Source organism: Sinocyclocheilus grahami, unplaced genomic scaffold (assembly GCF_001515645.1).
Source record: "Sinocyclocheilus grahami isolate Dianchi unplaced genomic scaffold, SAMN03320097.WGS_v1.1 scaffold195.1, whole genome shotgun sequence".
Classification (NCBI taxonomy): domain Eukaryota; kingdom Metazoa; phylum Chordata; class Actinopteri; order Cypriniformes; family Cyprinidae; genus Sinocyclocheilus; species Sinocyclocheilus grahami.
Window position 1 is genome coordinate 488224 of NW_015505374.1, and position 12168 is coordinate 500391.

Sequence of the window (12168 nt, forward strand, 5' to 3'; positions counted from 1 at the left end):
CTGAGCCACGTTCGAAGCTGTTGTAAATTACTCTACAAACATGCACTTTGTTTACTTGTGTGTGTTGCTCGGCAACCACTTTGTTTCAACCACAACTGATTCTGAGGAACTACATTGATTGGTGGAAGAATAATGTTTTTATTAATATCATTACACTTTATTTGCTCTGAGAAAACCATCAGCAGTTGGAAATAAAATAAAGCCACGAGGCATGTTTGCTAGAGTTGCAGCTCTCTTCAGCTGTACATTTATTTCCAAAAGACTGCATATACATCAGCAAACTCTACTGTACAGAAAACATCCAAAATGTTCATAATCATAGATACAGTATACCACAAAGCTGGCCTGGCGATACCAAACAAGTATATTTAGCACTAGAAAAGCTCTAGACCCCTGCATATCAGTGTAATATAGTGTTTTTTTTAAACTGATGTTACCATATATTATTTAGAATTATTCTTCAACCGATCCCATTGAGACGGAGATAAAATAATGCCGTGAGTCACGATCACAATGTGTGATGAGCAAAAAAGGCAGTTTGCAGGAGTGTATTTCCCTCTCTTCTCTGAATGTCATATAGTGCAAACAAAGCACACGTCAGTAGTAACATGCAGAAGGGATGTAAATACATCGCAACTCTGTGAAACACTAGTGAAAAAAGGAAAAGATCAAATCGATAGTTCAGCCAAAAATAAGTCTTCAAACTAAAGAAGATATTTTGACAGTTTCGGATTCCATTGTATTTTTTGTCCATATAATAGAAATAGAAAAACTGAAACTGTTTGAATCCGTGTATCTTTCGATCATTCGTTTTTTGATTTAATATTGAAAGCAGAAAAATGAGAAAACGGCTCCTTTTTCGTGTTTTTGTTTTTTTTTAGAGGAGTGACAGCAAATTTGCTAATACGTTAAAATAAAGGAAATATAATAAAAACACATTTTGGGCTATTTAATATAGTTGTGGACAACTACACTAATAAACACGTCAAACATGCTGCTGTTCTCAGTGCTTCTCAATATAAAGTGATCAGCAAATCATTAAATCCTTCATCAAACTTATATTAAAAATACAAAAAAAGAAATATTTATATAAAAAGAATATCCAGAGTAAGAGATAAAGCTTAACATTTTAAACCAGTAGCAAGCATTGTAGTGGCTAGAACACTGAAACCCAATTCAAATGAGCACTTGGAGGCATTTCTGTTTGAGAGAGAGAAGGTTAATGAAGTAGATGACTTGGAAAAGGAGGACAACTTTTTTCCTGCACTTCTGACAGGATTTTTTCCACACTGCTCTTTTTCTTTTATCAGACCTTAATTATAACTCTCACTGCTCACCGGTCCATGTTCCCCCATTGTGTTTGGTGGAATATGGTCAGAGGAGATAAGAGAGGCATCATTTCACAGAGGTCTCTTGGAGCTCATCCTTTTCAGATGCATTTCAAAAGAAAGCTATACGTTTTAACAAAAGGGATGTGCTGCCGTTTGCATGGCTTAAGTAAACGCTTCTTCTGGTCAATATTAGTCTCAGGCCTAACGCTCTATAAAAGGCATGATACCATCCTGCTGTCTGCCCTGATGACTCAAACACGCTCACAGGAACAGAGTAATGCATTTGAGTGAGCATTGAGGTATGCATTGAGGTTTTTTAAGCAAAAAACTTAATGGATTTTTATCCTCCTAAACTGCGTAAATAAGGTTCTTTTCTAATATGCAGTGCTCTGCCTTAGCCGAAGAATCTTTATTATAAAACGGATAGTTCCGGTCCTTGATTCTGATTGGCTGAGCCACGTTCGAAGCTGTTATAAATTACTCTACAAACATGCACTTTGTTTACTTGTGTGTGTTGCTCAGCAACCACTTTGTTTCAACCACAACTGATTCTGAGGAACTACATTGATTGGTGGAAGAATAATGTTTTTATTAATATCATTACACTTTATTTGCTCTGTTTTATTTTGTGAAACCTTACTACACATATGGAATAACCGTTTTACAAAAGCAATAAGCCCTGTGAAGCCGTGGTTTACAGTGAATTTATAACAGCTAAGGGGGTTTTAGTTTTAACAACGCCCCTTAGCTGTTATAAATTCACTGTAAACCACAGCTTCTTTGGGCTTATTGCTTTATATTACCATATATTATTTAGAATTATTCTTCAACCGATCCCATTGAGACGGAGATAAAATAATGTCGTGAGTCACGATCACAATGTGTGATGAGCAAAAAAGGCAGTTTGCAGGAGTGTATTTCCCTCTCTTCTCTGAATGTCATATAGTGCAAACAAAGCACACGTCAGTAGTAACATGCAGAAGGGATGTAAATACATCGCAACTCTGGAACACTAGTGAAAAAAGGAAAAGATCAAATCGATAGTTCAGCCAAAAATAAGTCTTCAAACAAAAGAAGATATTTTGACAGTTTCGGATTCCATTGTATTTTTTGTCCATATAATAGAAATAGAAAAACTGAAACTGTTTGAATCCGTGTATCTTTCGATCATTCGTTTTTTGATTTAATATTGAAAGCAGAAAAATGAGAAAACGGCTCCTTTTTCGTGTTTTTGTTTTTTTCCCAAAAAACGAAAAAACGAGAATTCAGCTTAAATTTTCGTTTTTCGTTCTTTGGTGGAAAAATGAATAAACAGCTTGAATATTCGATTTCTACACGTGGGCGGGAATTAAACGCCCCTTTCTGCTGATTGGCATTCCAACATTTTTCATAACATCTTCTTTTACGTTCCAATTAGTGCTGTCAAACGATTAATCGTGATTAATCCAAAATAAAAGTTTTTGTTTACATGTGTGTGCATACTGTGTATATTTATTATGCATATATAAATACATACACATGCATGTATATATTTAAGAAAAATATATTATGTTTATATATTAAATATATTTAGATATAATATAAATTATATGAATGTTGTGAATATGTAAATATTTTCAAAATATAACTGCATGGGTGTATTTATATATACATAATAAATCAGTACACACACATATATATTATGTAAACAAAAACTTTTTTTTGGACGCGATTAATCGCAATTAATCGTTTGACAGCACTAGTTCCAAATAAAAAAGTCATACAGCTTTAGAACGACATGAGGGTGAATAAATTATGATATAATTTTCATTTTGGGATGGACTATTCCTTTAATTATGATGCTGACACAAGGAAATGCTCAAGAACATCCCAGTCTGGCCACCAATAAAATCCCACACAATAATAATAATAATACTAACAATAATAAAATCATAAATACCAAGGAAAGGCTAAGGCGGAATTTTATGAAAGTTGTGATGGCTTGGCACTTTTAGAAAAGCATTTTGAAGCTGTTAAATCTGTGCCAAATTCATACCAACTCATCCTTCCTTCGCACATGTACAGATATGTGAAACCTTCTGATTGGTCGCATCTTGTCTAAGTCTTCTGTCAGACTGGATATGCCTCAGCTGGCTGCGCTTGGACTTTAAATTAAAGATGCTGGGGAATTGCACCTGGTGGAGTACATGTTGTCTTCAGTAGTCCCTCAAAACGTAAAGTCTGTTTCTTTGTCATCTGGACTCTGAGGCAGACTTTTACAGTGGATCTTTCCGATCTCCTCCAAAGCACTTGCAAGGGAGTCAAGATCTCCACTGTCCTGATGCCTGGCCTCCCAGAGACTGAGAATGACAGCAGAGGGACTCTTCTGCTTGGTAAAGTAGGACAGGTTCCTGTGCCGAAAGGAAATGCAGGTTTCACAAGAGAAGATGACGTTATTTGAGTACATAGCAAGATCATATTATATATGTCAACCTTCTATCCCAATGTTTGCAAACACGTCTGGATAACTTTTATTATATTTGCATTCAATTATATGTGCATTATAGCCTGACTCTGACTATCCTTATGTATCCTTCTGTTTTTAAGGACTACAGCTGAAATTAATACATGACGTGTGTGCTGTTACTTGTAATGTGCCAATAGATGGCAGTGTTGTAATATAATTCCAAACTCAAATGGTCATGTGACATAGGTTCAAGAAAAGGTAACAAGATGTTTGCTTTTTTGAATAAATATGAATTGTCATTTATTTCAAATGGCACAAATTAGAGCTGCAATACCAGTTTATATCTTCATAACTGTGAAGCATTTATGTATTAGTAGCACAAATGTATTAGTAGGAATGAAAAACATGTCTTCAATTTTAACAGTTCTCTTTTTATTTGCATGGTTTCCTTTTGTAGAGTTACTTGGATGCAACTCTTGTTAAAATAAAAATAAAAATAATATAATAAAAACTAAATAGACCCATTTTAGACCCAACTGACAAATAAAATGTTCAGATTTAAAAGGAAAGTTTAGGGTTTGCATTGCATTCAGCTCATAGATCATCTACACAGAAACAAAATCTGTATAAACTATCAATGTGCTATACAATTGCTTCATAAAGGGAAGGTGGTGGCTCTTATATCTCTCAAATCTCTAGTGGTTCTTTAACTTCTAACCTTTGTAGAAACTGAATTCAATAAAGATGAAAAGCCTGAGTAGTATGAGTTCTGAGTGAAATGATCGAGCAAAGTGGAGTGCAGTCTCAGCTTATTATTCAAGGGCATTGTTAAAGTGAGCACTGCTGCAATAAGTTTCAATCAGTCCTGTTGCCTTGGCTACATCTCTCTCTGGCGCTCACCTTTGAACGTGGAGTTTCTGAGCTAAGAGCTGCCAGTCCTTGCCCTTGGCGTTGGCAGTATCGAAGGTGGTGCATATCCGCTGACGTATGGACAGGGGGATTTTGAAGGCTTTGGCCCCCGTCTGTGAAGTCACTGTGCAATCTGCCTGCATAAAAAATGGAACTGTCTCTTTCTCACTCTGAAAGAAAAAAAAAACATGGTTTTGGCATGCAATTTTTTTTTACCTAAAAAGGAGCTTGAAAAAACACTTATGGTTTATTTTACCCATGTACTAAAAACATAGGGTCAGAATGACTAAACAGGGCAAATTAACGTCAGACTGCAATCCCATAAAAGTGCTGATGGGAGTGGAAATTTGCGGTTGATGAGCATAAGCAAATTAAAGAACACAGACGCAGCCGGATAATTTCCATAATGACCAACGCAAACTACCAAGAGTGGTGCAATTGAGCAATTATTGCAGCCATCAGACTGGATATGCCTCAGCTGGCTGCGCTTGGACTTTAAATTAAAGATGCTGGGGAATTGCACCTGGTGGAGTACATGTTGTCTTCAGTAGTCCCTCAAAACGTAAAGTCTGTTTCTTTGTCATCTGGACTCTGAGGCAGACTTTTACAGTGGATCTTTCCGATCTCCTCCAAAGCACTTGCAAGGGAGTCAAGATCTCCACTGTCCTGATGCCTGGCCTCCCAGAGACTGAGAATGACAGCAGAGGGACTCTTCTGCTTGGTAAAGTAGGACAGGTTCCTGTGCCGAAAGGAAATGCAGGTTTCACAAGAGAAGATGACGTTATTTGAGTACATAGCAAGATCATATTATATATGTCAACCTTCTATCCCAATGTTTGCAAACACGTCTGGATAACTTTTATTATATTTGCATTCAATTATATGTGCATTATAGCCTGACTCTGACTATCCTTATGTATCCTTCTGTTTTTAAGGACTACAGCTGAAATTAATACATGACGTGTGTGCTGTTACTTGTAATGTGCCAATAGATGGCAGTGTTGTAATATAATTCCAAACTCAAATGGTCATGTGACATAGGTTCAAGAAAAGGTAACAAGATGTTTGCTTTTTTGAATAAATATGAATTGTCATTTATTTCAAATGGCACAAATTAGAGCTGCAATACCAGTTTATATCTTCATAACTGTGAAGCATTTATGTATTAGTAGCACAAATGTATTAGTAGGAATGAAAAACATGTCTTCAATTTTAACAGTTCTCTTTTTATTTGCATGGTTTCCTTTTGTAGAGTTACTTGGATGCAACTCTTGTTAAAATAAAAATAAAAATAATATAATAAAAACTAAATAGACCCATTTTAGACCCAACTGACAAATAAAATGTTCAGATTTAAAAGGAAAGTTTAGGGTTTGCATTGCATTCAGCTCATAGATCATCTACACAGAAACAAAATCTGTATAAACTATCAATGTGCTATACAATTGCTTCATAAAGGGAAGGTGGTGGCTCTTATATCTCTCAAATCTCTAGTGGTTCTTTAACTTCTAACCTTTGTAGAAACTGAATTCAATAAAGATGAAAAGCCTGAGTAGTATGAGTTCTGAGTGAAATGATCGAGCAAAGTGGAGTGCAGTCTCAGCTTATTATTCAAGGGCATTGTTAAAGTGAGCACTGCTGCAATAAGTTTCAATCAGTCCTGTTGCCTTGGCTACATCTCTCTCTGGCGCTCACCTTTGAACGTGGAGTTTCTGAGCTAAGAGCTGCCAGTCCTTGCCCTTGGCGTTGGCAGTATCGAAGGTGGTGCATATCCGCTGACGTATGGACAGGGGGATTTTGAAGGCTTTGGCCCCCGTCTGTGAAGTCACTGTGCAATCTGCCTGCATAAAAAATGGAACTGTCTCTTTCTCACTCTGAAAGAAAAAAAAAACATGGTTTTGGCATGCAATTTTTTTTTACCTAAAAAGGAGCTTGAAAAAACACTTATGGTTTATTTTACCCATGTACTAAAAACATAGGGTCAGAATGACTAAACAGGGCAAATTAACGTCAGACTGCAATCCCATAAAAGTGCTGATGGGAGTGGAAATTTGCGGTTGATGAGCATAAGCAAATTAAAGAACACAGACGCAGCCGGATAATTTCCATAATGACCAACGCAAACTACCAAGAGTGGTGCAATTGAGCAATTATTGCAGCCATGTCAAGCACAAAATGGGTTGAAACAAATTTTTGGGGGGCATTTAATAATGGCAGTAAATTAACTACTGAAAACCTTAATATATCACACTGCATGTGTCACAAAGCAAGGCCAGACACAACAGGTTAGTGCAAAACAGGATGGTTTATTGACTGGGTAAGTGGATGACTGGAAGAGGTGAGTTCAAGGCAGGTGAATGTCAACACAGTGAATGGTTCCAGGGTGCTTATCTGAGTTCTGATGGAGAGGATCGTAAGCCGGTTACAATGGAGATCGTGGAGCCGTTACCACGGAGTCATTGGAGGATCGTGGGAGGAACAGCAGGTAAGTCGTTCTAGGAGAATTTGGGAGAGAGAGAGAGTCCAGAGTAGTTCGTAGGAGTGAACGGTAGACCGGACAGTGAGTGACTGTGATGTGTGTGTATATGAACTGAAATCTGGTGAAGAACAATGCCCAACGGGCTTGGCGAGGGTTAAGTCTCTTGGCTTCTCTGAGGTTCTGAAGATTTTTGTGGTCGGTAATCACGGTGAATGGGTGGTTAGCTCCCTCCAGCCAGTGCCGTCACTCCTCCAGGGCGAGTTTGATAGCCAGCAACTCCCGGTTGCCAACGTCGTAATTCTGCTCCACTGGGGTCAGTTTCTTAGAATAGTATGGAGTATCCGGGAGTATCGTCAATATAGACTATCACAGAGTGGTGGAGGAACTCCCGGAACACCTCGTTCATGATCCCCCTGGAAGACCGACGGGGCGTTGGCTAGCCCATACGGCATGATAAGGTACTCATAGTGGCCAGATGGTGTAATGAATGCCGTCTTCCACTCGTTGCCCTCCCGGATTCGAACGAGGTTATAAGCACTTCGCAGGTCCAGCTTGGAGAAGATGCAGGCCCCACGGAGTTCCTCGAGGGCGGCCGGGACCAGGGGAAGTGGATAGGGCAGTTTATAGTCGACTATAGGCAGAAAAAACTTTTCGACTATAGGCAGTCCTATAGTCGATACACGGCCGCAAGCCCCCGTCCTTCTTGCCCACGAAAAAGAAACTGGATGCAGCTGGAGACGTGGAAGGTCGGATGAATCCTTGGTTAAGAGCCTCCTTGATGTATTCCTCCATCGCCTTGCGCTCCGGGATGGACAATGGGTATACTCTACCCTTGGGGAGTTTTGCTCCAGGCAGCAGGTCGATGGCGCAGTCCCATGGCCGATGAGGTGATAACTGGGTGGCTGCCTGCTACTGAAGACATCCTGGAATGCCAAGTAGTCAGATGGGACCATGACCTTCTCCCGAGGTTCAGGACTTTCGATGAGGGTAGATGCAACTTGAGCGGAGGGAGTTCCTGGGAGCGGAGTGGGTAATGACTTGAGACAGTTGCGGAGACAGTGCTCGCTCCAGCGAGTCACTTCGCACGAGTCCCATCTGATCTCTGGAGAATGGAGAACTAGCCAGGGGCATCTCAGGATAATATCCACGGTGGGTCCCTCCAGTACCAGGAACGTGATCTCCTCCTTGTGTAGAGTTAAAATCCTGAGCTTCAATGTCGGTGCTCGATATTTCACCCACCCCCGTCCTAGCAGCTTTCCCTGGATAGTCTCGACTCGGAGCTCCTGGGCATGACGTTTGCGGGGCAGATGGAGACGATTCAATAGGTCCTGGGATATGAAATTGCCCGAGGAGCCCGAGTCGACGAGGTAGACCGGACAGTGAGTGACTGTGATGTGTGTGTATTTGTAGTGTGGCTTGATTGGTGACAGCAGGTGCGGGTGATTAGAACTCAGGTGACTGTGATCGGGTGATTATCCTGGCTGGTGACTGCAGTGACTGTGATGAATCCCTGACAGCATGACTGCATAAATACTCTCCTCCCATATATTTCGCATCTAAAAGGGAATCTCTTACAAATACATATGCAATAAGTCAGCTGCAAAAATAACTGTCCACACCTTTTCACCTTATTAAATCCTGACAGTAGATTTTTAGTATTTTTTTTAGTAAAGCTTTAAGTAAATCTGACCCCAAATGACAGTAACTTTTAGAGGAAGAGTTAAATAAAATGAAAACGGCCATTTCTTAACTCATTTTGTCATTTCAAACCTGTACTCTGTTTTTTCTTTTTCTTTGGAACACAAAAGAATTTCTGAATATTTGTCACATTTCGTCCATGCAACAACTGCAAATTCAGACTTTTGAGCTCCAAAATGCATAAAAAGCACCATAGAACACTACAAAAATAGACCACACAACACATGCACTACAGGTGCATCTCAATAAATTAAAATGTCGTGGAAAAGTTCATTTGTTTCAGTAATTCAATTCAAATTGTGAAACTCGTATATTAAATAAATTCAATGCACACAGACTGAAGTAGTTTAAGTCTTTGGTTCTTTTAATTGTGATGATTTTGGCTCACATTTAACAAAAACCCACCAATTCACTATCTCAACAAATTAGAATATGGTGACATGCCAATCAGCTAATCAACTCAAAACACCTGCAAAGGTTTCCTGAGCCTTCAAAATGGCCTCTCAGTTTGGTTCACTAGGCTACACAATCATGGGGAAGAATGCTGATCTGACAGTTGTTCAGAAGACAATCATTGACCACAAACATTCATTGCCAAAGAAGCTGGCTGTTCACAGAGTGCTGTATCCAAGCATGTTAACAGAAAGTTGAGTGGAAGGAAAAAGTGTGGAAGAAAAAGATGCACAGCCAACTGAGAGAACCGCAGCCTTATGAGGATTGTCAAGCAAAATCGATTCAAGAATTTGAGTGAACTTCACAAGGAATGGACTGAGGCTGGGTTCAAGGCATCAAGAGCCACCACACACAGACGTGTCAAGGAATTTGGCTACAGTTGTCGTATTCCTCTTGTTAAGCCACTCCTGAACCACAGACAACGTCAGAGGTGTCTTACCTGGGCTAAGGAGAAGAAGAACTGGACTGTTGCCCAGTGGTCCAAAGTCCTCTTTTCAGATGAGAGCAAGTTTTGTATTTCATTTGGAAACCAAGGTCCTAGAGTCTGGAGGAAGGGTGGAGAAGCTCATAGCCCAAGTTGCTTGAAGTCCAGTGTTAAGTTTCCACAGTCTGTGATGATTTGGGGTGCAATGTCATCTGCTGGTGTTGGTTGATTGTGTTTTTTGAAAACCAACGTCACTGCACCCATTTACCAATACATTTTGGAGCACTTCATGCTTCCTTCTGCTGACCAGCAGGATTTGGCATCTGCCCACACTGCCAAAAGCACCAAAAGTTGGTTAAATGACCATGGTTTTGGTGTGCTTGACTGGCCAGCAAACTCACCAGACCTGAACCCTATAGAGAATCTATGGGGTATTGTCAAGCGGAAAATGAGAAACAAGAGACCAAAAAATGTAGATGAGCTGAAGGCCACTGTCAAAGAAACCTGGGCTTCCATACCACCTCAGCAGTGCCACAAACTGATCACCTCCATGCCACGCCGAATTGAGGCAGTAATTAAAGCAAAAGGAGCCCCTACCAAGTATTGAGTACATGTACAGTAAATGAACATACTTTCCAGAAGGCCAACAATTCACTAAAAAAATTTTTTTTATTGGTCTTATGAAGTATTCTAATTGGTTGAGATAGTGACTTGGTGGGTTTTTGTTAAATGTGAGCCAAAATCATCACAATTAAAAGAACCAAAGACTTAAACTACTTCAGTCTGTGTGCACTGAATTTATTTAATACACGAGTTTCACAATTTGAGTTGAATTACTGAAATAAATGAACTTTTCCACGACATTCTAATTTATTGTGATGCACCTGTATATTTCAAGCTCTGAGTGAATATGATCTGAATTTTAAGTCATTATTCACATTACTCTTTAACTCTATACTGTGATTCGGAATCCAAATAGGCACCTTCTCAAGCACTGATGCCATAGAAGAACTATATTCTTGCTCCCCAAATAACTTTTCAGTGAGCAGTTCTTGGCATGAAGAACATTTCAATAAACTAAAGAAACTTTCTCCACTGTAAGAACCTTCTGCACAATCGAATGTTTCCATGGATGCTAAACGTTCCTCAAGGAACCATAGATGCCAATAAAGAACCTTTATTTTTAAGAGTGTATGGTACAGGCTAGATATCAATAGCAGCATATTTGATATGAGAGCTGCACTGAAATCATTAAATAATTTGTTCATGGTATTCCTTTTTAGAGATTGACAGCCTCTCACTGAAAACTGTCCTTGTTTGTAAGATGTCAAGACTCTTTAAAATTATTTTTTTGTTCCACAGAAAAAAATAAACATGAGGCTGAGACATAGACAGACAGAGATGTTATTAAACCCAGTGACATTATTAATCTGACCTCTCCCACTGAGGTGTAGACCTGCAGGATCTGCTCGTGACCTTTGACCTGCCGCACACTGATCTTGCAGGAGAGCTGGGTGGTTGAGGCGCTATGTCTCTGCAGTGAGAAGGCACAGTGCACAGGCTGCTGGTTACTATACCACACTTGGGTGAAGGAGAATTCCTGCAGCGGGATGAGGACACCAGAAATAAAGAGAAGAAGAGAGAGAGAGATCAGAGAGCTGAGTCAGGGAAAGTGCCTGATCCATGAAAAATGTGGAAGCATGCGTGTTAAGAGACTTGTCTTTGAGACCATCAGTACAAAAGAGACACCAACTCTAATCCCTGTTAATTCCGATGATAGGGGTCAGTACTGGGTTATGTACAACACACCGTATCTGGGAGCAGGGCAGCAGAAGGGAAAGCAATTGCCTTTGATGTATAATTAATTTCTGTGAAGCAGCACATCTGCAGGGAGTGTCCTTGACCTCTCCCGTACTGTTTCTCCAGCCCTGCATATTGAAATGACCTGCGAGATGCTTCATGTCAACAGTAATAGGAAACCTGAGCAGAAGAGATGCTTGATGGGACAGCAGATGCCTTAAAGGGTTAACCCTTTAATTTATTAATTTCTCCCTCGAGTAGGCATACTTAAAGCATGTTCCAGGAGGCAGAAGCACCTCTGAACTGATGAAATGCCAGAACATGGAACCAAACACTTGTTACTCTGTATCTGCATGAGTGTCGGTCTTCAGAGTTGAAACTTGTAGTGCTGTATGAATGAAAACTAAAACTATTACTCTATGCTTCATATAAGAGATTCACACATGCAGACTAGATTTTTTTATTTACATTTTGGGCTTTTTGCTCTTATCATAAAAGCACAGAATTGTCAGGAAATCATATTAAAACATTGTATTTTTGTCTTGTTTTGCATTACAAATTTTATAAGATGTTAAAACATGACACAATTACTTTACAAAATTGAAGCAAAATTGCATAAAATATTAAG

At 39.4% G+C, this 12168-nt stretch overlaps 2 protein-coding genes across 2 annotated transcripts in view; both read right to left on the reverse strand.

Moving 5' to 3' along the window:
• Nucleotides 1–3224: 3224 nt before the first annotated feature.
• Nucleotides 3225–4852, reverse strand: LOC107595043 (netrin receptor UNC5D-like). Its single transcript, XM_016285315.1, has 2 exons — nt 4678–4852; nt 3225–3721 (listed from the first exon to the last, which is right to left on the reverse strand). The coding sequence occupies exons 1-2, from the start codon at nt 4827–4829 to the stop codon at nt 3538–3540; spliced, it is 336 nt and encodes a 111-aa protein (XP_016140801.1). The 5' UTR covers nt 4830–4852; the 3' UTR covers nt 3225–3537.
• Nucleotides 4853–5166: 314 nt separating this feature from the next.
• unc5db (unc-5 netrin receptor Db) overlaps nt 5167–12168 on the reverse strand; it is a 76542-nt gene continuing 69540 nt past the window's right edge. Inside the window, exons 15-17 of the mRNA XM_016285308.1 lie at nt 11176–11340; nt 6382–6560; nt 5167–5425 (exon numbers count right to left, since the gene is read on the reverse strand). Of these exons, the coding sequence (XP_016140794.1) occupies nt 5242–5425; nt 6382–6560; nt 11176–11340 (528 nt within the window). The 3' untranslated portion in view covers nt 5167–5241. The remainder of the gene's footprint in view (nt 5426–6381; nt 6561–11175; nt 11341–12168) is intronic.